Below are 24,429 nucleotides of genomic sequence, written 5' to 3' on the forward strand. Positions count from 1 at the left end.
AATTATTCAGTAGAAAGACTGACCTGAAGAGAATTTTTAGTGCTGTCCCTCAAGTCCAAAGCAGTAATTTTGATCCTCTGCTTTCTGTACTAGAATGTCAAAATGTGTATACTCTGACTCCATTCCTATTCCTACATTTTATCCACTTGACTCTAATTCCTTCCTAATGTATCCTTTTCTTACACTCTGATCTTTTTTTTTTTTTTTTCCTCAAGTAATTTCTGGAACTTGTCAAACTCAGTCTAAAAGTTTATAGCTTTGGCAATAGAATTAGATGAGTAGAAGCTGTGCAAAAAGAATTGCAGATCTTTAAAGGAAAACCTTGAAATGAAATAACAATGAAAACCTAGAAAAATAATCATACTAAGGTTCGTTTGAAATTAAAAATCATATGAGGCATAGGATATATATATATAACCAAAATGTAAGGAAGAATGCGTGTGGTCCAGTTTGAGTTGCAACATAAGCAAAGAAACAGAATTACTGATAGGAGAAAATCCAACTCAATTCTTGTAATTTTGGGGGAATAAGTAAAGCCATGGTATTTTCAATCACCTAATATGCAAGCGAAAGCTGGATGATGAATAAGGAAGACCGAAGAAGAATTGATGCCTTTGAACTGTGGTACTGGCGAAGATTATTGACTATACAACGGACTGCAAAAAGAACCAACAAATCTGTCTTGGAAGAAGTGCAACCAGAATGTTGCTTGGAAGCAAAGATGGCGAGACTACGTCTCGCATACTTTGGACATGTTACTAGGAGGGATCATTCCCTGGAGAAGGACATCATGCTTGGTAAGGCAGAGGGTTATTGAAAAAGAGGAAGACCCTCAACAAGATGGATTGACATAGTGGCTGCAACAATGGGCTCAAGCATAACAAGGATTGTGAGGATAGTGCAGGACTGGGCAGTATTTCATTCTGTTGTACATCCCTATGAGTCAGAACCAACTCAATGGCACCTAACAACAACAAGTAAAGTGTCCAATTTATAATCCATACTATCATTTTGTAGGATTTCCTTTCCTTATTTATTCAGTTCTCATGCCCAATAGCCAAGTCATTTTCTTCTCCTTTTCTCTAAATATCATATCCAGCAAACCTCAAACGTCTCTCTCTCTCACACACACATAAGCACATACAATCTCTCTGGTTCTGGCTCTCCCTTTCTCATAGTCTCCTCATTCACTAGAAGACAAATATCTAAGAATGGGTTTGGCAAAGACAGGGCTCCTAAGGTGAGGGAGGGAAGAAAGAGAGTAACAAGTACAGACTCTGAACACTTTTGACTTAATATAATTTCTCTTTGCCACACATCCATTAAAACTGTACAAGATAGACATATCCAAAATGCAAATCACTACACAGAATTCTAAGTTACTTCCATTAATAAAAAACTTTTGTTTGCCATGCTTCTGAAACTCATATATGAATTAGAGTTTAGTTAAATTAGAGCTGGTAACATTGATGTATGCTACGTAAGATTCCAAGATCAAAGTCATTTCTTTGATCATTAATAACATATTTTTTAAAAATAACACATGCATACTTCTTTTTTGCCAACCTCGCAATCCCTCTGCACATTGTTTTTGTAAGCATGCTATGCTAATATTTTCTACATGTTGCTGACCTCAATTTCTATTTCTGATCACATGGAAACTTCACTTAAGTTTGGTATTGATTTTATATTACTTGAAATTTAAGCCAAAAGGATTTACCAGTAGTTCAAAAGTGATGTACAAAATTTAATTTTTGTAATTTCCTGATAAAATATCATCGTTATTCTTGTGAATGGAGCAGTGTCACGCCCTGTTGAAACCAAAGAGTATGAACGCATGAAGAACTACAAATTAGTAAGTAAGAATGACCTTAGGCCTAAAATTAAAAGAACAAGATGTTGTTTATATTTTATTGCTTTCATTAATCTTAAACTGAAACACAATTATGATCAAAAGTAACATTTTTAGACTATTTTTATGTGCATAAGCAGGAGATTAAATGAAATGAACAGAACAAAAGAAAATGAACAGAATGATATGATTTACCTGTAATATGGGAGGATGGGTGAATGAGGTCGAAATTCACTTCTGGAAATGTCATAAGAGATGCTCAGTATATGCATGGTGCACTATGCTAGAACTGTTTAACTTAATTTCATCATTTCCACACGTTATATACGTGGGCACATTATTTGCAAAAAAATACGGCAATGTCTTTTTCAAAATTCTAGTCACTAAAAAAATAGTGTTGTGCAATTAAACCAGTATAGGATTTAGAGTTAGATGTGGGTTTCAATGTCATTTCTGACCTTCTATGTGTAAATGAAGATGATAACTATGGCTGTTATGAGAAATAAATCAAAGGATATATGAAAAATACTGATTTTACCATAGATAGCTAGATAGACAGCTACCGTTGAGTTGACTATGAATCATGCCAACCTTATTTATGTGTTGTTGTTATGTGCTGTGGAGTCAGTTCCTACTCATAGCGACCCCAAGCACAACTGGACGAAACCCTGCCTGGTCCCGTGCCATCCTCATAATTGTTGTCATGCTTGAGCCCATTGTTGCAGTCACTGTGTCAATCCCTCATCGAGGGTCTTTCTCTCTTTCGCTGACCCTCCACTTTACCAAGCATGATGTCCTTCTCCAGCAACTAGTCCCTCCTGATAACATGTAAATCTCACCATCCTTGCCTCCAAAGAGCATTATGGATGTACTTCTTCTAAGACAGATTGGTTTGTTCTTCTGGCAGTCTGTGGTGTGTTCAATATTCCTGGCCAGCACCATAGTTCAAAGGCATCAATTCTTCGGTCTTCCTTATTCATTGTCCAGATTTCACATGCATATGAGGCAATTGAAAACACCATGGCTTGGGTCAGGCACACCTTAGTCCTCAAAGTGACATTTTTGCTTTTCAACACTTTAAAGAGCTCTTTCAAAGCAGATTTGCCCAATACAATGCGTTGTTTCACTTCTTGACTGCTGCTTCCATGGGCGTTGACTGCAGATCCAAGTACAATGAAATTCTTATTTATGTACAACAAAAAAAAGTTGTCCAGTTCTAGGTCATCCTCATGATTGCTGGCATGTTCGAGTCCATCCTTGCGATCACTGGGCCAATCCATTTTACTCAGGGTCTCCCTTGTCCTCAGTGACCCTCTACTTCACCAAACAAGATGTCTGCTTCCAGAAATTGATCCTTCCTGATGATGTGTCCAAAGTAAGAGAATTGGACAATAAGGTTTCTACTGGCTAATTTTTGGAAGTAGATCATCAGGCCTTTCTTCTTAGTCTGTCTTAATCTGGAAGCTTCTGAAACCTGTCCATCATGGGTGACCCCTGGTATTTGAAATACTGGTGGCATAGCTTTCAGCATCACAGCAACACTCAAGCCAAACTGAGTATCTGCCAGTATGACAAACTGGCAGATGGGTGGTAGGGGTTTACTATAGGCACTTAATAAATGGTAATGCATTCACGTCGGTTTCATAATTGCCCTGGTATGCTTTATCAGCTTCAAATAATATTATTTATGACTTGTTTTTTCCTTTGCTTATACATCTTGGCCCTGAACCTAAATTTTTAATTTCTCTTTTATATTTTTGAAGCATATATAATGTATATATATACATGTATATATATATGTCTCACTTTTCAACTCAATATCAGAATCATTTTTATAAATTTTAATGTTTGAGTCTTCCTGAAAATGTTGAATTTGACTAGTCAAGCTTCACCTAATTAAGTTCCTCAAATGAAATTTTTTACTTTTCCTTAGTGCAAACAAAGCACAAATAAATGCCCGAGAGAACTTCCAATTTTCAAGGCTGAAATTTGTAGAACTAATATTAATTTTTTTAAAATAATGTTTTATTGAGTTTTTGGTGAAAGTTTACACAGCAAGTTAGGTTCCTTTTTGACAAATTCCAAACAAATTGTTCAGTGATATTAGTTACATTTATCACAATGTGTCAACATTCTCTTTAACTGTGTTGTTTGTTCCGTTTCCAGTTTCCCTGCCTCCTTATCTTCTCATCTTTGCTTTTGGGTAATTGTTGACTTTTTGGTCTCATACAGATGGTTTTTCAGTAGTGCACTGATCTTACAGGTAATATCCTTTATTCTGTGTGTCACTCTGCTATTTTACAAAAAGGTGATCTCAAGGGATAGGCTTGGTTCTAGGTTTAAAGGGTGTCTAAGGGCGATAGTCTCAGGAAGTCCTGTGTTCTCTACTGTTCCAGTTTGTCTGGCTTATTTTCATTTTAAGAATTTGAGTTCTGTTCCACATTTTTCTCTCATTTTATCTGGGACCATCAATTTTGACCCCCGTCAGAATGATCTGTGGTGGTAGCTGGGCACCATCTAATTCTTCCGGTCTCAAGGTAGATGAAGTTGTGGATTGTGTAGACTTGTTTCCTTTTTGAGCTTTTGGTTAACTTCTTACAATTTTGCTTCTGGTAAGTAGCTGTGTCTCAGATGGCCGCTCACAAGCTTTTAAGACCCTAAACGCTACTCACTTCACTAGGATGCAGAACATGATTTTTGTGAACTGTATTACGCCAAATGACTGAGTTGTCCCATGAGACTACAGTCCTAAGCTTTCAAACTCAGAAACCCAATCTTGGCAGATATTTGGTTATATCTGTGGAGTGTCTGTATTTGTATCTTCAATGAATATATGTGCCCACACCCACATATTTGTATTTTCACATACCTATAGATACTTCTCTCTGTTGTCACCTATATACAGACCTGTACCTACCAGTATACCAATATGCCTATACCCATCCATATGTGCTCAAATACTCGATTTTATTTTGTTTGTGCTGTGTTCACCACATCCATAGTCGGTGTCAATTTTCCTATCACCAAAAATTACATGTCTCTACAATCTAAAGTGTACTTTCCTCCCCCACCCCTTTTCCCTGGTAAATACCAATGAACACCGGTCTCTCTCTATATATATCTATTCTTGTCTTATCTTCTTATAAAGAGGGATCATGCAATAATTGTCCTTGTATGCTGAGTTATTTCAGTTAGCTTTATGTCCTCCAGGTTCATCTATGTTATAATAAGTGGTGGATTACACTGACCAATTTTCTTATGATGAACACCCTTGTAACCCTGGTACAAATCCCATTTGATCATGGTGTATGATTTTTTTGATATGTTGCTGAAGTCAGTTGGCTAGAATTTTGTTGAAAATTTTTACATTGATGTTCATAAGGGATATTGGTCTGTAATTTTCTTTTTAAATTTATTTTATTTTATTTTTTGTGGTGTCTTTGCCTGGTTTGGGTTATGCTGGCTTCACAGAAGGAGTTCAGTAGTGTTTCTTCCTCTTCTATGTTTTTGAAGAGATTCAGTAGGATTGGTATAAAATTTTTTCTGCATGTTTGGTAAAATTCTCCAGTGTAGTCATCTGGTCCTGAGCTTTTTTTTTTGTAGGCAGTTTTTGATGAAATCTTCAATCTCTTCTTTTGTAATGGGTCTGTTTAAATTTTTTACCTCTGTTGTGTTAGTCTGGGTAGGTACTGTGTTTCAAGGAATTTGTCAATTTCATCTAGGTTTTCAAATTTGTTGGAGTACAATTTTTCATAGTAATCTGTTATTATCTTCTTTATCTCTGTTGGATCAGTTGTAATGTCACCAATTTCATTTCTTAATTTAGTTATTTGCTTGTTCTTTTTTTTTTTTTTTTCCTCAATCTAGCTAGTGGTTTACATATTTTATTGATCCTTTTAAAGAACCAACTTCTGGCTTTGCTGATTCTTTCTATTGTTTTTCTATTTTATTTATTTCAGCCCTGATCTTTATTATTTCCTTTTTTCTAGTAGCTTTTGGCTTCTTTTGCTCTTGCTTTTCTATTTGTTCAAGTTGTCAGTTTAAGTTAATGATTTTGTATCTTTCTTCTTTTTTAATGTAGGCATTTATTGCTATGAATTCCCCTCTGAGTACTGCTTTTACTGCATCCCAAAGATTTTGATATGTTGTATTTTCATTTTCGTTTGATTCAAGGAATTTTTAATTCAACTTTTGATTTCTTCTATGATTCAATAGTTTTTTAGTAGTGTATTATTTAGTTTCTATGTATTTATTTTTTTCCTTATTTTTCCTGTTGTTGATTTCTAGCATCATACCATTACGATCAGAGAAGATGACTTGTATGATTTCAATCTTTTTAAATTTGTTGGTACTTGTTTTGTGTTTTTGTGTTCTAGCAGATGGTCTCTTCTGGAAAATGATACATGTGCACTGGAGAAGAATGTTGATTGTTCTGATGATGGATGGAGTGTTCTATACATGTCTGTTACGTCCAATTGGCTTATGGTTTAAGTTCTCAATGACCTTACTGATCTTCTTTTTAGATATTCTATCCATAACTGAAAGTGGTGTGTTGGAGTTCCCTACTATTATTGTGAAGTTGTCTACTTTTCCTTTCACAGTAGTCAGTATTTGTTTTACGTATTTTGGACCATTGCTCTTAGGTGCATATATATTTATAATTGTTATGTCTTCTTGAAAGGTTTATCTTTTTATTATAATGTAATGTCTGTCTTTCTTATCTCTTGTAATAGAATTTGATTTAATGTCTACTTTATCTGATACCAGTATGGCCACCTCTACTGTTTTTTTTTTTTTACTGGTTGAATGGAATATTTTTGTCCATTCTTTTATTTTCAGTCTGTTTGTGTCCTTATGTCTAAGGTCTGTTTCTTGTAGACGGCAAAGGAATGGATCATGTTTTTCTGTCCATTCTGCCACTCTCTGCCTTTTGCATGGGGTGTTCAGACCATTTGCATTTAAGGTTATTACTGAAAACAAAGTGTCTGCCTCACTCATTCTGTTATTTGTTTTTTGAGTGTTTTGTATCTTCTTTGTTTTGTAATTCTAATTCTTCTGTTTTTGTTTGTATTTGGCTGCTTTCTTATGATGAAACTTTTTGCTTTCTTCCTTCTCCAGAATGTGTTTTCTTGGTGATTTCTTAGTGGTTACCACATAAATTACTTTACACAACTTAAAATTGCAATCATATTTAACATGTGAACAACAGTTAACATACAACCTTAGCATAATAAATCTATTCCTGATATGCTCCTCCCTCCCCTATTTATGTCGATGTGTCTCCATTAACATCAATATACAAGCTATATTTGATAAGTTTACTTTGTACTTATTTCTTACAAACTTGATGTTGTATTGTTTACAGGATTTAATTATTGAGTTTATTCCCTGAAAATATCATATACTTGGTCCTTATGATTGCCTGTGTTGTTGCATTTTTTGGAGATCTCACTCTCTCTGTCTTATTTTATTTATGTATTTTTTCCTGTATATAGATACAAGTATTTATTTAATGCTCTTGCCTTTCCATTTGGAATACTCCCTTGAGTGATACTTACAAAGTTGTTCTGGTAGCGGCAAATTTCCAGAGCTTCTGTCTTGATTTCCCCCCTCAGTTTTGAATGACAACTTTGCTGAGTAATGAATTCTTGGTTGGCAATAGTTTTCATTCAGCATTTTATATATGTTGCTCCATTGTCTTCTTGCCTCTAGAGTTTCTGAGGAGAAATTTACACTGATTCTTATGAAAGGCCCTTGGTATGTTATATGCATTTTTCTCTTGCTGCTTTCAGAATTCTCTCCTTGTCTTTGGTTTTCAAGAATTTTATTAGGGTATGGTGCAGAGTTGATATTTTTGTTTTTCTTATAATTGGGGCCCAGGTAGCTTCCTGTATTTGCAGGCGTGGTTCTCTGTTCAGGTCTGAGAAATTCTCTCTGATTATCTCTTGGAAAATGGTTTCTATGCCTTTATTGTTGTCATGGTGCTCTGGGATTCCAATCATCCTAATGTTAGATTTCTTAATTGAATCTCATATTTCCATTTGGATTTGTTCACTTTTCTTCTGTTTCTCTTGAGACTTGATAAGTTCAGTTATTTTGTCTTCTAGTTCATTTACTCTATGTCCTGTCTCTTCGACTCTATTGAGTGTTTCTCTAATTTAGTTGCTTTATTCTTAAGTTCCAGTAGTTCCTTGTCGAGTCTCTCATTTTGTTTGTCCATTTGTTTCCTGACCTCTGCTAGTTCATTTTCTGTGTGATTTTTGCTTTCTTTAAGCATATTTACCACTATAGTCTGAAAATTTTCAATTTGTTCTGTTAGTCTGCCTTCCATGGGAGAAATTTCCTCTTCTTCATGTTTTGCTTTTGATTGGTCTTTCTTCTCTTACTTTTTTTTTTGTTGTTGTTGTTGTTTTTTTTATTTTTATTGTACTTCAGGTGAAGGCTTACAGAACAAATAGTTTCTCATGAAACAGAAGTACACATGTTGTTTTATAACATTGGTTAACAACTCCACAACATATCAACCCTCTAACTTCTCAACCTCTTTTTTTTTTTTTGGTGAAAATACACAGAGCCAAAGATACACCATTTCAAAAATTTCTACATGCACAGTTCAGTGACACTGACTATGCTCTTTGAATTGTGCTGTTATTCTCACTTAAGATGAAGGCTTACAGAACAAAATAGTTTCTCATTTAACAGTTACTATAAATGTTGCCCTATGATAATGGTTAACAATCTCACGACACATCAACAATATCCTTACTCAACCTTGGGTTCCCTATCACCAGCTTCCTTGTCCTCTTCTGCTTTCTGGCCCTTGTCACTGGACTCCTGTACCTCGTTAGTCTCATTTGGTTTTACGGGGCTGTCCACTCCCAGGCTGAACCGTGAACCTCGGAGATAACTTCACCACTGAGCTAAAAGGGTGTCTGGGGGCCATACTCTCAGGGTTTCTCCAGTCTCCTTTAGGCCAGTAAATCTGGTCTTTTTTTTTGTGAGTTAGAATTATTGTTGTTTGTTTTTTTAAGTTTAAATTTTGTATTCTGGTTTTTGTGGGAAAATTTTCTGATTGGGTGCCCTGGTGGCACAGTGGCCAAGTGCCTGTCGGCCAACCAAAAAGCCAGGGCCCACACTGACCAGCTGCTCTGTGGGAGAAAGATGCACAAAGGTTCACAACCCTGGTAACCCCATGAGGCAGCTCCACACTGCCCCATAGGGTCTCTAGGAGTCAGAATCAACCCAGCAGCAGTGGGCCCAGTATCTTCTCTTGAGAACAACTGAAGGGCACTCTTATCCTTAGGTTTTTTTTTTTTTTTTTGTCTGTGCTTATTCAGGGGTTATGGATGCTTGATCTCTGGAATTCAATATGCATCGTGGGTGGGGGATTGGTTTAGCTGACTGCAGATGGTGAAGTAAGTGGTGGGGCTCGAATTTCCTGTGGCAAAGGTTGGGGGCTGTCTGTTTTTTCCCTCATGAGTGTCCCTGTACTGGCTCTCCCACAGTGTCCTGCTGTGGGCAGGGAGCCTTGTGAAATATTCCCCTTGCCCTGTTGCCCTTGTAGTTCCTTCCAGTCCTAGTGTCCATCCATCTCAGGTGTCAGCCAGACTCAACAGCACTCTCACAACACCACAGTCTCCCTTCACCCCCCACCCCCACCCCGAACTGTGCAGCCTGTGAACTCCCATGGCCAATCTGCGCTCTTAAAAAATTGGGCTACATTTTCCTTAGATTAGCTCCCTTTCTGTGTTGCCTGTTTAGGGTGTTGCCTAGCCTTGTCCCCTTGTCCCAAAATGGCTGCGATGAGTGAGTGCTCCACATGTTAGCGGTGAGATTCTCTCATCTTTTGTCTGTCCCTGCACCTCCCTTACCTTACTTCTGGACTCACTCCAACTCTCCAACACTTCAGCTACTGTCTGGAGTTCTGAGATATTAGCTGCTTATTTTTATTCATTGTTCAGTGGGTTAGCTGCTGGGAGAGTAAATGGGACTGTCCCCTCACTTCACCATCTTACTCCACTCTCTCCCAAACTTGTATTAATTTTGAAGGGATCTGGTTAAGTGGAATCAACTACCAAATTATCACCCAGATAACATTTTGCAATGAAATTTTTCATTATCATGACATTTGTCTTATTATGAACTACCACTTCTACAGGCTCATTATCACTTCTAATTTGCTCCTTTTCCAAGAAGATGAAAGAAATCCCCTCTTTAAGATTTCTTGGTAGAAAAAAATTACTTAAGCCACATAACTTTTATTTCCTACAAATGTATTTCATCTTTGGTTCTAAAGGGTCCCTCAGAGTTAGATGACAGGTTAATCCCTGAAATGTTTTAACCTGAAGCAAGAAGTTTGGGATAGGTATGGGATCTACATGAGGTCATTTTGTGAAAACTGATTTTCAACTTCCTTGTAATGGGTGATCCCCTGCTACTTTCAGGTATTCATCCATTCACTCATTCGTTTATCAAACATTTATTAGGATCATGGGCAATAATGTGCCACCTTCTGACCTATGTCAGAAGCCCAAATTTCCCGTCCAGGGTGGTTAAAAGCATCAGCTCTAGAACTAGATTGACTTGGGCTGAACTGCTGACTCCGCTCTGTACCTGCTGTCAGGCTTTGACCGGTCATTTAACCTCTCTGAACCTCATTTTTCTCATCTCTGAAGTGGGGATAATGATGCCTACCACATAAGGAAGCTGTGAGGGAGAAATACGATATATATATAAATTGCTTAGGGTCCTTAGCTTGCTATTTAGGGGGTCCTCTCCATGTAAATGGTTAAGCACTCAGCTGCAAACTGAAAGATTGGCAGTTTGAGTCTACCCAGAGGTGCCACAGAAGAAGGGTCTGGTGATTTACTTTTGTAAAATGAGTCATTGAAAACCCTGTGTAGTACAGGTCTACTCTAACACACAAGAGGTTGTCCTAAGTTGGAATTGGCTTGAAGGCAACTGGTAGGCTGGTTCTCCATGCAGAAATCCAGTTTTGTCTCCTCAGTTGCCTCAGTGACTGCTCTTAAGTAATTGAAACAGCAGAAATCAAATGGATGGAATTTTCTGACTCTAGGAGTATTTATTTATTTATTTAATATTAAGCAATTTTAGCAAAACAATGCAGAAAGCTTTAAAGTTCAAAAGACTTTCAATAAAAGTGGTACCCTGCTGTTTCAGTTCCTTTAAAACTTGCTCCTCCCTAAAGGCACTAACCTTGTGTCTGCTCCTGCTGGAATATATCTTCCTATATGTCTAAAATATGTTTAAGCTTCTGTTTATTGACGTTTTAAAATGATAAATTATCCACTGATGTCATTGTTATAATTGGAGAAGATTTAGTTTTCTTATACGCCTATTCATTTACCCCCTCCTTTCAATATAATTGACTCTTAAGTTAAACTGGTGTAAACATTCTACATTGCCCTTGTTCACTGTTTACATCATTATACAATCATTGTCTGCTGTCAAGCCAAGTTGTGTATTATGATTACACATCTTTTGATATATCTTTTTTATTAATTCCTCTGAGAATGTTTTAAACCATAATTATCAATGACTTTAAAATTCCAATTTGAAATGTGGGATAAGAAAGCCAATACAAAATCCACAATATACTCATCTTGGAAGTTTTAACATAATCTGCATAGCATAATCTTACTCAAAAACCAAACCAAACCCACTGCTATAGTGTCGATTTCGACTCACAGTGACCCCATAGGGTTTCCGAGGTTGTAAATCTCAACGGAAGCAGACTGCCACATGTTTCTCCCATGGAGCCACTGGTGCTTTCAAACTGCCAATCTTTCTATTAGCAGTCAATCGCTTTACCCACTGTGCCACCAGCGCTCCTTACTTTTAGTAAATTAATGAATACATATTCAATATTTCAATTTTTTTTCCATCCAGCTTCTTAGAAGATAATTTTAGTAGAGAGAAGGATGTATTAATCACATTGGTATTAGTCAACCCAGGAGGTCAAGTGACTTTCCAAGCTGATACTGATTGAGCCTCTTTTTATCAACACCTTGCACATCATATATATATTAATTTATTAAAAGTATATTTTATGTAATCATATAATTTTTTTTACTGTTGTAGTTTAAATGAAGTTTACATTTAAATTAGTCTCCCATACAAAATTTTATACATACATTGTTATGTGACCCTAATTGTTCACCCCATTCTGTGACAGCACACTCCTCCTTTCCGCCCCTGATTCCCCATGTCCATTCAACCAGCTCCTAACTCTCTCTGCCTTCCCATCTCACCTCTGGACAGAAGCTGCCCCTTTGGTCTCTTGTATCTACTTGACTAAGAGGCACAACTCTTCACGAGTATCACTTTATGTTCCACAGTCCAGTCCAATCCCTGTCTGAAGAGTTGGCCTTGGAAATTGTTTCAGTTCTGGGCTGATAGAGAATCCAGGGGCCATGCTTTGCCGAGTACCTCCAGTCTCAGTCAGACCATTAAGTCTGGTCGTCTTACTAGAATTTGAGTTCTGCACCCTATCTTTCTGCTGCTCCATCTGGGACTCTCCGTTGTGTTCTCTGTCAGGGCGATCATTGGTGGTAGCCGGGCACCATCTAGTTCTTCTGGTCTCAGGCTGATGAAGTCTCTGGTTTTTGTGGCCCTTTCTGTCTCTTGGGCTACTACTTTCCTTGTGTCTTTGGTGTTCTTCATTCTCCTGTACTCCAGGTGGTTGGGAGCAATTGATGCATCTTAGATGGTCGCTTGCAAGCTTTTAAGACCCCAGGTGCCACTCACCAAAGTAGGATGCAGAACATTTTCATAATAAGCTTTGTTAGGCCAATTGACCTAGATGTCCCCTGAAAGCATGGTCCCCAGACCCCTACCGCTGCTACTCTGTCTCTCAAAGTATTTGTGTAATCATATAATTTTATGATTATATATGATATATGATTATATGATCCCTCAGATACATGGAATCAATTGAATAACCTTCTAAAATTTGCATTTGATAAGCTGTCCATCAGTTTATCAGTTGTCATAATCAGAGAAGTCAATGGCAAGGTTTCTGATGGCTTCCCTACAAGAGAATTAGATTGGAACTGCTGCTTTCTTAAGTATCCCTATTCCAAAGTTTATTTCCTGAACAAAGAAGAAAATATCAAATGGATTTCCTATCACAATCTTAGTCTAGTTCTTGACTTCTTTGGAGACAAAATTTCCTTTCAATCTAATGTACTATTCTTTGTTGCTTATGAGACCTGGGTCTCCCAAAATTAGGCAGGAAAATTGGACACATATACATGTTAATATTTATATATTTTCAGGTTATTTACAAAGCACTAGCTGACAAATTTAGAAAACTCCTATTAGGTTGATGGAGAGATATAGAAGAATTAGAAAATACAGTACTTGTCCTTGGAGAGTTTATAACTTAGTAGAGATATAGAGTTATAGGAGTTTTGAGAACAATTACAAAGTCGTATGCCAACAAGAACTGCATAATTCAATGTCAAACAATTCAGTATATGTATTTACATTTACAAAATTGTTTTAAAATAATGTATGGTAAAAATGTGAATAAAGTGTGGTTAATTGAGAAATCTAATTTTAAGCTAGCTTTTACAAAGGCATGGATTAATAAAAAGGAGAAGCATGGGCCTTTCAGATAGGGGATACCATAAGTGGTGGGTGGTTATAGCAGAGGATGGTAGAGGATTAGTGTGGAGAGGAGAGTGTGCAGGTCTGGAGCAGGAGTTGTGTGCAGCTCACTGTGCGGGAGAGAATTCATGACGGACCTTTGGCCTATGGATCAATGTAAGTGTTTAGATTTTATACAGTAATGTGCCCTCAGTCAAATATGTAGTGCCGTGGTGCAAATTAGAAAATTTCGTCAATTCCTCAAGACAGTTTACTACTATCTGCTGAAAAACTTTTACAACAAATACACAAATCTACAATGACATCAGTGTAAATGATGTCCACTAGGGTTGTGCTATGCCCAATCTGTACATCATATGCAGCAGTCCTGGAGTTGGGAACCCAGTTTATATTCTGATGCAAGGGCAAATTTTGGTGGAAGATCGTTCTGGTTGTTGTGAATAAGGATAAGAGAAGGAAAGCTTGGAGTTTGCTACAATCTATGTTTATGATAGAATAGTAGATCAGCTATGTGGCCATAACGTTGACTGGGTAAACAAAAAGGACAGATCTGAAAAATTAAAGGAGAAAAAGGTTTGGCAGGATTGGAGACAGGTTGGATGTGGAGCGTGATATATAGAGAGGAGATAAAAATAACAAAGTTGTGAAATGGTAAAGTATTCTGCAAAACAAACAATAAGAATAACACCAAAAAAGAAATCGGGATGAACAAAATAATCTATCCACCTGTGTCCGTTATGGATGACCATATTATATTATTGGGTATAATTCTTAGCACTTTTATGATACAAGTAAAATAAAAAAAAATTTAACAGTAGTTTATTCAAATAGTGTTTCTTTCACTTAATGATTTTGTTTTACATACTAGAGGTGATTAACTTTATTAATTTGTAGTATTAAACATTCATTAATTTTATTATATTTTCATCTTGGGATATTTTGATATAAGAAGTACAATTTCACTCAAGTTGCTTTTTTATAATTTCTCATCCACTTGGATAGTCCTTTGTCTTCTTAATATTGAGATTCTTAAAGAATCAGACCCTGAAATTGAACCGGCTATCCAGAGCAGGATCCTAGGATCTGTGGAGGAAGGATGGGCAGCTGCACAAGGAAGACAGCTAGGCAAGATCTAGAACAGTATCCCTGTCCCTAGCTTCCTGCCAGTTGATTTGATAAAGTTCCCACACCCAGTCTTTCTCCCTCCCTCCATTGTTTTTAATCCCTCAAATTTTCTGCATTAAGTAGGCAATCACTGACTTTAGTGACAATGACTAGGGACAGCATCATTTCTTTAACCTTCTGTACCAATCTAGCTTTCTTTCCTGATGTTATTCCTCGGCTTCCCTTTCCCCAGTTGCTATCACCATTTGGGATGTGTCCTATATCTTATAACTTATTTTTCATAGTATGTATACTAAAGTTGTTGTTCATGGTAACTCCTGGTATCACTTAAATCAGACCCATGCTTTACAGGGAGGCATGTTACTGAGAAAGCCTGTCCTGATCTCAGATGTCAAATCTGATTTTGTCTGGGATGGGCTCAGTGCTTGACAAACCCTCAATGACTGTTAGCTACATCTCAAATATCCTCTTCCTCCCACTAGAGGTTGTAGTAGAAACCCCAGAAAGGAAGGAAGGGGCACATGTCTGGTGGCAGATTCTTCAAAGACTTAGGTTATTAGGATAGAGGGCAGTCACGTTTGCAGCCAGTGGAATGAGGAACCAAAATGACTAGATATTGAAACTCATCTTCCGTCTCTCTTGGGTAAGATTAAAATCTGGATTGTAGACCTGAAGGCTTGCTTATTTTGGTCAGTGTGATGGTTAAGACTGTGTGTCACCTTGGCTGGGCCATGATTCTCAGTGTTTATATGTGATCACCCCCATGATGGGATCTGCTGTGAGTCACCAATCAGTTGAAAGGGAGTTTCCTTGGGTGTGTGGCCTGCATCTGAATATAAGTGGATGTTCTGACTTTTGCTCGCTCTGGATCCTGCAGCTGCCTCTTGTTCATCTGACCTCTGGTTCTTTTGACTTGAGCTAGGAGGTTATCTGCCAATCCTGGGATTCATCGATCTTCACAGTCTGTGAGCAAGAGTCCTGCTCTCCGACCTGCCAATCTTGGGTTTGCCAGCCCCTGTGGCTACGTGAATTAGGAGAAGCCTTTATCCTGATCCACAGTCCAAAGCCTCTACAATCACATGAGCCATTTCCTTGATATAAATCTCTCTCTATATATTTATATGCTTCATTGGTTTTGTTTCTCTAGAGAACCCAGCCTAAGACAGTCAGCAAAGTATTTTTAAAAGAAATCAATTGTAATACCTTTCAGAAAAGTGCTCTCTGGTTTAACACAGTCCCCACGACCTTATCTCTCAGGTTCTTGAAGGCATTTATATTTATCTCTAGTATACATGCACTTACTTGCATAAATATTACTCTTAAATTCTGATTATGAGCACAAACAAAACAGATGACTTTTTAGCTGCATCACTATTCTTTCATTGTACAGGCCTTTGTGTTCTGCTAAGACAATACAAAGGAAATTTCTGCAAGGTTTGTGTTTTGTGCTCAACTCACATGGTATGGTTAGATATGACAAACATAGTCACAGAAGATCTTCTCAACAGCCCCTGCTTCTCCATATTTACCACTATGTTGTCGCTTTTCATTTTTCCTCCTAAACTCATTCCATCTTGGTTTTACTGCTTTGACTTTTTCTGTTCACACTCCAAAGGGAGAACAAAAACTCTATGGGAGGAATTAGCAATTTCATCACAGGAAAAATATTGCTTTGTTCTCAAGATTATGATAGGTCAGGAATCTCTGGCTTGATTTCATCAATTTAGTCCATTATTATTTGTCAATGGAGCAGATTTTGTTTGTCTTTCACAGAGCTATCTATGGATAGGCTGATTCAGATAACTGACAGCATGAGATTTCAAAAGGTATATCTTTAATAACAAAATAATGCTTTAGTCAAAATTTAACACTTGTATCATACTTTTGTTTAACAGCACTATAGTATTTCTGTTTATTCTCTTTTTGTACTATAAAATAATAACATAGAATCTCAACAGATTAGTAATTGCAAGTATATTGCATGCATGATCACAGATCCTTTTTGACACATCTTTCTGGACTAAATGACCGAGTGTTTAGAGAACCACAGTATAGAAGGGAAGTGTTGATTGGTTTGACAACAATTAATGAGTGGAATAATGTTTGGTACTGTTCTGTGTGTTGAGCATCACTATGTGTCATGCAATATACTCATTTAATATCTCTGAACTTGGGAACTGATTTTTTTGTTTCATGTGAGTATCATCCATTTTACAGAAACGTTATTCATTTCTTCCTAAGTAATTAAATAATTTCACTTATTTTTGGCAAAGACAAAAATTAGGAGTAAATTAAGTCAAAAGAAAGTTACTCTATATAAGATAGGGTGTCTAATTTTAAAACCTTAGTATTATCAGACTTCTAATATTCTATCCTGTACTCCATCCCTTGCCCTACACACATTTCATGAGAACTTCAACTGGCTCCTATAGTATTGACAAAATTTCTTATCCGTCTACAAAGCAGTATTAATTCATCTAGTGGTATTCATTCATCTTCTAACTCTTCTGATCATCAATTCGTACCAAGCCTCATATCCATCAACAAAATGATTTTTGTCTCCACAGACAGTCAATCAGTGTAATGTAGACTAGCTTCAAATCTCAGACTCGCACAAGGGCAAATTTACCTTTAACAAATGTATTTCAAAAATTAAAAAGCAAGACAAATTGCTCCTGGCAAGTGCAGGCTCCCTCAAGGCAAGGACAGCATAAAAATGGCAAGGAGCAGCACTAAGTCATTCATGGCTAAAGCTCATGAACTACCTAACCAAATTGGACTGAACTGAACCAAGTAAAGAATTACTAATACGGAGGGTACACTGGCCTCACCATTTTTATTCCTTCTAACTCCAGGCACCATATAGAGAAAAATGACTAAATCTCTATTTTAATAGCTGCTGTCAAGAGTTTTGCTCTGTAGGGCCTATTTCAGCAGTTCCTGGTGGTAATATATGGCATTTTCCTGATTAACAGCCATTTTATAACTTGTGTAATTGGCCACAAATCAGGGAAATGTCATAATGTAGCAAGAAAACATTCCCATCTCCATCACAGCCTTGGCTTGGTTTTCTGGAGGAATTATTACTTGAGGACTTTGTGGGTTTTCATTACTTTAAATAATGTACTACCTGAAGTATAAAAAAAGACATTTAAACTAATGAAAATTTCTGTTTCCTAACCCTTTCTACCATGGCTGTCATTAGATTTATCTTTCCCTTAGAAAAATTAGTTTTTTCCCTTGGAAAAAAATCTCTAAAAATGGAATTCTTTACTTTTATAATACCAGTGTTTATGGGAGGAAATAGAGGCAAGGAAAGGGATGGGAATAGGGTGAGGTGAGTGAGTTACTCACCTCAGGTATGAAATTGAAAGAGGCACCAAAAAACTCAGTAGTCAAGATAAAAATGTCTTAAAGAATTATTTTAAAAAATAAAAATTAATGCAAAAAATTCATGATGAAAAAAAGATACCAAAATTTTAAATAAAGACGGGATTCATCCCTGAACCTGAATGACTCATTTCATTTACCTAACTCACCTTGTTCTCAACCTTGGGCAAAGGTATTATGGATAGGAAGGTTGTTGTTGAGTGCTATCAAGTCAATTTCAACTCACAGTGACTCCATGTGACACAGAAGAACATCCCTAAAGGGTTTCCTAGGCTGTAAACTTTAGGAGCCCTGGCGGTGCAGTGATTAAGTGCTCAGCTCCAAACCGAACTGTTGGAGGTTCTGGAACCCACCAGCTGCCCTGGGGGAGAAAGATATGGCAGTCTGCTTTCATAAAGGTTACAGCCTAGGAAATCCTATGGGGCAGTTCTACTCTGTCATACAGGGTCGCTATAAGGCAGAATCGACTGGATGGCACACAACAACAACAGCAATCTTTATGGAGGCAAATCACCAGGTCTTTCTCCCGTGGAGCTGCTAGGTGGGTCTGAACAGCCAATCTTCCGGTTAGCAGTTGAGTGCTCAACCATTGCACCACCAGGGCTCCTTGGATAGGAAGGAGTGATCACAGATCTACTCCACTTATCCAATAGGAAACCAGGTTTTGGCTTTTCTGAGTCGCTCTTTAGGTTGCAGTTAGAACTACCTCTTGCACAGAATTTGTAGATAGTCTTATTTCATCTGTAATACACAGTCCAAAGCATTTTACTATCAAAGTGCCATCTATAATGGAGACAGATCTTATAATTTCATATCCACCTTTACTGGAGACCAAAGACTATTAGTTTAAAGTATGCCAAATAAAATTGATTATAAACTATCTTCTCAAGATAAGTAAAGACCAACAACATTGCTTTATGTAAAAAGGAAAAAAAGTTATAATTATTTCATAATTTGAGTTAGTCACGATGATATGCACTAGAAATACAAAGTCAAAAAACTCTATCTCTGTCCTCAGGAAGATAGAAAAATAAATCCATGATTACAGTGGTTTGGCAAGTCTGTGAGAAAGGTATTCACAGAATACCAAACCAAACCGGTTTCCATGGAGCCGATCCCAACTCATAACAACTGGATAGGACAGAATACAACTGCTCCATAAGGTTTCCCAGGCTGTAAATCTTTATGGAAGCAGACTGCCATATCTTTCTCCCACAGAACAGCTGGTGGGTTTAAACGGCTGACCTTTAGGTTAGCAGCCGAGTGCTTAACCAGTGCACCATCAAAGGCTCTTATACACAGAGTGGGGGGCATGCAAATTGGATGGGGTGTTAAATTTCCTGGAGAAGATTACATTTGGACTAAATATTATAGTCTAGTAGAAGGGAGTTAGATGAAGGAGGATGGGAAATGAGGCATTCCAAGGAAAAGGAATAACATCATGAAAACAAAGTGGTTTGCAATGGTAGGATGTTTTGGAGGGCTCATGAAAATTAGGTAAGGATAGGGAGATTGGGGCATACCAGAAAATGGTAAGGGATGAAACTGGAGAGAGAAACGAGGCAGTTCTAGATATTCAAATGTATAAATCTGCAAAGTACAAATTTATAAAACAACCATGTTTAATAATATATTCTTCACACAAAATCCATAAAATATCAGGGTAGATAGTTTATGCACTTTGATCCTTGAATTGGGAATAAAATACATTAAAGAAATGTATGTATTTAAAAAACTTTGAAAACTTTTCAGGAAATGTGTTCCACTAACAAAATCGAAAGTTTCACAAAGACATTTATACTACATCTGCCTGACTCATTTCTTGTTGACTTTTCACTTCTGAAGCGAAAACAAAGCAAGTTTTGGTGTTCATAAACACTTATAGTTTATTTTAAAAATTACTATACTTTAAATATAGGTGAACTGATGTTAAAGAAGTTAGGTTTAAAAATGATTAAATATACAGAGAAAGGTCTTGGAAGCCCCATAGACACATCCAAACTCCCTGAGGGACTGAATTGCTGGGCAGAGGGCTGTGGAGACCATGGTCTCAGGGAACATCTAGCTCAACTGGCATAACACAGTTTAAAAAGACAATGTTCTACATTCTACCTTGGTGAGTAGCGTCTGGGGTCTTAAAAGCCTGTGAGCAGCCATCTAAGATACTCCACTGGTCTCACCCCTTCGGGAGCAAGGGAGAATGAAGAGAACAGGATACAAGAAAAAGATTAGTCCGAAGGACTAAGTGTCCACAGCTACCAAGGCTTCCACCGGACTGAGTTCAGTACAGCTAGATGGTGCCTGGCTACCACCACTGACTGCTCTGACCAGGATCACAACAGAGGGTTCTGGACAGAGCTGGAGAAGGATATAGAACATAATTCTAACTCACACACAAAAAAATAGACCGGATTTACTGGCTTAAAGGAGACTGGAGAAACCCCAAGAGTATGGCCCCCAGACACCCTTTTAGCTCAGTGGTGAAGTTACAGCCTGGGAGTGGACAGCCCCGTAAAACCAAATGGGACTAATGAGGTACAGTAGTCCAGTGACAAGGGCCAGAAGGCAGAAGGGGACAAGGAAGCTGGTGATAGGGAACACAAGGTTGAGTAAGGATATTGTTGATGTGTTGTGAGATTGTTAACCATTATCATAGGGCAACATGTGTAGTAACTGTTAAATGAGAAACTATTTTGTTCTGTAAGCCTTCATCTTAAGTGAGAATAGCAGCACAACTGGAAGAGTGTAGTCAATGTCACTGAACTGTGCATGTAGAAATTTTTGAAATGGTGTATCTTTGGCTATGTGTATTTTCACCAAAAAAGGTTGAGAAGTTAGAGGGTTGACATGTTGTGGGGTTGTTAACCAATGTCATAAAACAATATGTGTACTACTATTTCATGAGAAACTATTTGTTCTGTAAGCCTTCACCTGAAGTACAATAAAAAAAGATTAAATATTACCTAATGCAAAATTAGATATGAAGATAAAATACTATAAAACTATCGAGAAAATTTATCACTTGTGTTAAATCCAGACAATAAAATAATCATAAAAAATCATGCTGAAACAATTGCATTCCTTCAATAGCATGAGAAAATCTCCTACCAACAACTACATTTAACCTGAAAATAGTAATAAACAGATGCCACACTAACCTTTTACATTATTTGCTAACTTCTTGGCTTCATTAAGAATCCTGAAGCTTTTCTGAAGAGAGGCTTTGGCACCTTCTTTCAATAAGCCCTGAGGACCTGTTGCCTGTGGACAGAAAAAGAAGTGTCACACATCTAACAACATAGAATTATTGAGTAGAGATGTCAATTATTGAGTAGGAAAGAGTTCTGGACTCCAGATTTACGTTTGTAAAATTTCAGCACACAGTGGATAATTAAAGTTAGGGAGACTGTTTATTGGGAGAAAAGGGCCTGGAAAAGAACCTTTAGGAACATCAATGTTTAAGAGGTGGGCAGAGGAATGGGGCTGGCAAGGTAACTGAGGTTCCAGGAAGTAAAAGAAAAACCAGGAGAGCATGTCATAGAAGTCAAGGCATCCTGAACTGGCTCGATACATGATGGCTGGCTGCATTGCAAGGAGGTTGTTGTTAGTTGCCATTGACTCCGACTCATGGCGCCCTTATGTAAGGCTGCACCTGCACTATCTTCATCATATTTGATATGTTTGAGAGCATTGCTTTTACTATTGTGTCAGTCCATCTCATTGAGGTTTTCCTTCAATTTTGCTGAGCCTCTACCTTACCAAGGAGCCCTGGTGGTTGAGTGGTTAAAAGCTTGGCTGCTAACCAAAAGGTCAGCAGTTAGAATCCATCAGCTGTTTCTTGGAAACCCTACGGGGCAGTTCGACTCTGTTGTATAGGGTTGCTATGAGTTGGAATCGACTCCATGGCAATGGCTTTTTGGTCTATCTTACCAAACATGATAATTGATCAGTATTATAATTTATCAAGTGCTGCAGAGCAGCCAAGCAAATTAACTAAAAATGTCTTCCGACTTTATGCCTAAAGACATTTCAGCGGTGTTGTGGAGTGAAGTAGAGGAAGTTGAAACTGAGTGGGGGAAGGGTGGATTTCCTGTGTATTCTATATCCTAGGTATTGAAATGGGAAAGGACACTGCTCCTTTTTAATTGCATCTCTAATTACTAAGACAAAACGATTATCTCCTAGCTAAGATGTATTTGTTGAAGCTTACATGAAAAGAGGTGACACAAAGAAAATGGAATAATGTGGGAAATGGATTGTTTAGCTTCAGTGTCTTATTATCCATTTTAATACAGTTTGCTCCTTGGCAACTCATTGTATTATGCATTTATATTAAGGTATAAATCAAATAGGAACTTATGTGTAAATTTTAAATTGGAAAAGTATTTCAGGTTGCAAGAAAGGCCAGAAATGCTAACTACTTACTGTTGAGGTTATAAATCTGAACTCAGGTTATCCCAGATGTAACACTCTTAAAGTACATCTGCAGTGCCTTGTTATTGCCGTTGTTAGGTGCTATCAAGCCAGTTCCAACTCATAGCAACCCTATGTACAACAAAACTAAACACTGCCAGGTCTCATACCATCCTCACAAGCATTGCTACGTTTGAGCCCATTGTTGCAGCCACTGTGTCAATCCATCTCATTGAGAATTTTCCTCTTTTGCTGACTGTCATGGATTGAATTGTGTCCCCCTAAAATATCTGTCAACTTAGTTAGGCCATGATTCCCAGTATTGTGTAGTTGTCCTCCATTTTGTGTTTGATATAATTTTCCTATATGTTGTAAATCCTAATTTCTGCCTGCGGTTAATGAGGCAAGACTGGACTATGTTGAAGAGGATTAGGGTGGAATGTAACACCTCTGCTCAGGTCACATCCCTGATCCAATGTAAAGGAGTTTCCCTAGTGTGTGGCCTGCACCACCTTTTATCTTACAAGAGATAAAAGGAAGGGGAAATGAGCAGAGAGGGGGGTACCTCAAACTACCAAGAAAGCAGTGCCCGGAGCAGAGTGCGTCCTTTGGACCGGAGGTTCCTGCGCAGAGAAGGTCCTAGTCCAGGGGAAGATTGATGACAACGAGGACCTTCCTCCAGAGCCGAAAAAGAGAGAAAGCCTTCCCCTGGAGCTGATGCTCTGCATCTGGACTTCTAGACTACTAGACTGTGAGAAAATAAATTTCTCTTCGTTAAAGTCATTCACTTGTGGTATTTCTGTCATAGCAGCACTAGGTAACTAAGACACTGACGCTCTATTTTACCAAGCATGATGTCTTTCTCCAGGGACTGATCCCTCCTGATAACATGTCCTAAGAAGGTGAGACAAAGTCTTGCCGTCCTCGCTTCTAAAGAGCATTCTGTCTCTTCTTCCAAGACAGATTTGTTCATTCTTCTGGCAGTCCATGATATATTTAGTATTCTTCACCAACACCATAATCCAAAGGCATCAATTCTTCTTCAGTCTTCCTTATTCATTGCCCAGCTTTCGTATGCATATGAGGCAACTGAAAATACCATGGCTTGGGTCAGGCACACATTAGTCCTCAGAGTGACATCTTTGCTTTTTAACACTTTAAAGAGGTCTTTTGCAGCAAATTTGCCTAATGCAATGTGTCATTTGATTTCTTGACTACTGCTTCCATGGGCATTAATTATGGATCTAAGTAAAATGAAATCCTTGATAATTTCAATATTTTTTTCCATTTATCATGATGTTGCTTATTGGCCCAGTTGTGAGGATTTTTATTTTCTTTATGTTGAGGTATAATCCATACTAAAGTCTGTAGTCTCTGATCTTCATCAGTAAGTGCTTCAACTCCTCTTCACTTTCAGCAAGCAAGGTTGTGTCATCTGCATATTAATGAGTCTTCCACCAATCCTGATGCTGCATTTCTCTTCATGTAGTCCAGCTTCACAGATTATTTACTCAGCATACAGATTGAATAAGTATGTGAAAGGATACAACCCTGACACACATCTTTCCTGATTTTAAACCATGCAGTATCCTTTTGTTCTGTTCAAACAACTGCCTCTTGGTCTATGTACAGGTTCCACATGAGCACAATGAAGTGTTCTAGAATTCACATTCTTTGCAATATTATCCATAATTTATTATGATCCACATAGTCGAATGCCTTTGCACAGTCAATAAAAGTATATGACATCAGCAATGATTTCCCTCTTTCCACGTCCTCTTCTGAATCCTGCTTGAATTTCTGGCAGTTCCCTGTCGATGTACTGCTGCAACTGTGTTTGAATTATTTTCAGCATAATTTTACTTGAGTGTGATATTAATGACATTATACAATAATTTCCATATTCCATTGAATCATCTTTTTCTGAAATGGCCACGTATATGGATTTCTTCCAGTTGGTTGGCCAGGTGGCTATCTTCCAAATTTTTTGGTGTAGACTAGTAAGCGTTTTCAGTATT

The 24,429-nt window shown here is 37.6% G+C and overlaps 1 protein-coding gene across 1 annotated transcript in view; it reads right to left on the reverse strand.

Annotated features, from left to right (window-relative positions):
• Positions 1-24,429, reverse strand: part of LAMA2 (laminin subunit alpha 2) — a gene marked incomplete at its 5' end in the record, with an annotated part of 457,095 nt that overhangs the window by 84,879 nt on the left and 347,787 nt on the right. The window contains one exon of the mRNA XM_012554936.2: positions 21,157-21,259. Within this exon, the coding sequence (XP_012410390.1) occupies positions 21,157-21,259 (103 nt within the window). The remainder of the gene's footprint in view (positions 1-21,156; positions 21,260-24,429) is intronic.

The sequence above is a fragment of the Trichechus manatus genome, unplaced genomic scaffold (assembly GCF_000243295.1).
Source record: "Trichechus manatus latirostris isolate Lorelei unplaced genomic scaffold, TriManLat1.0 scaffold00002, whole genome shotgun sequence".
In the NCBI taxonomy this organism is placed as follows: Eukaryota; Metazoa; Chordata; class Mammalia; order Sirenia; family Trichechidae; genus Trichechus; species Trichechus manatus.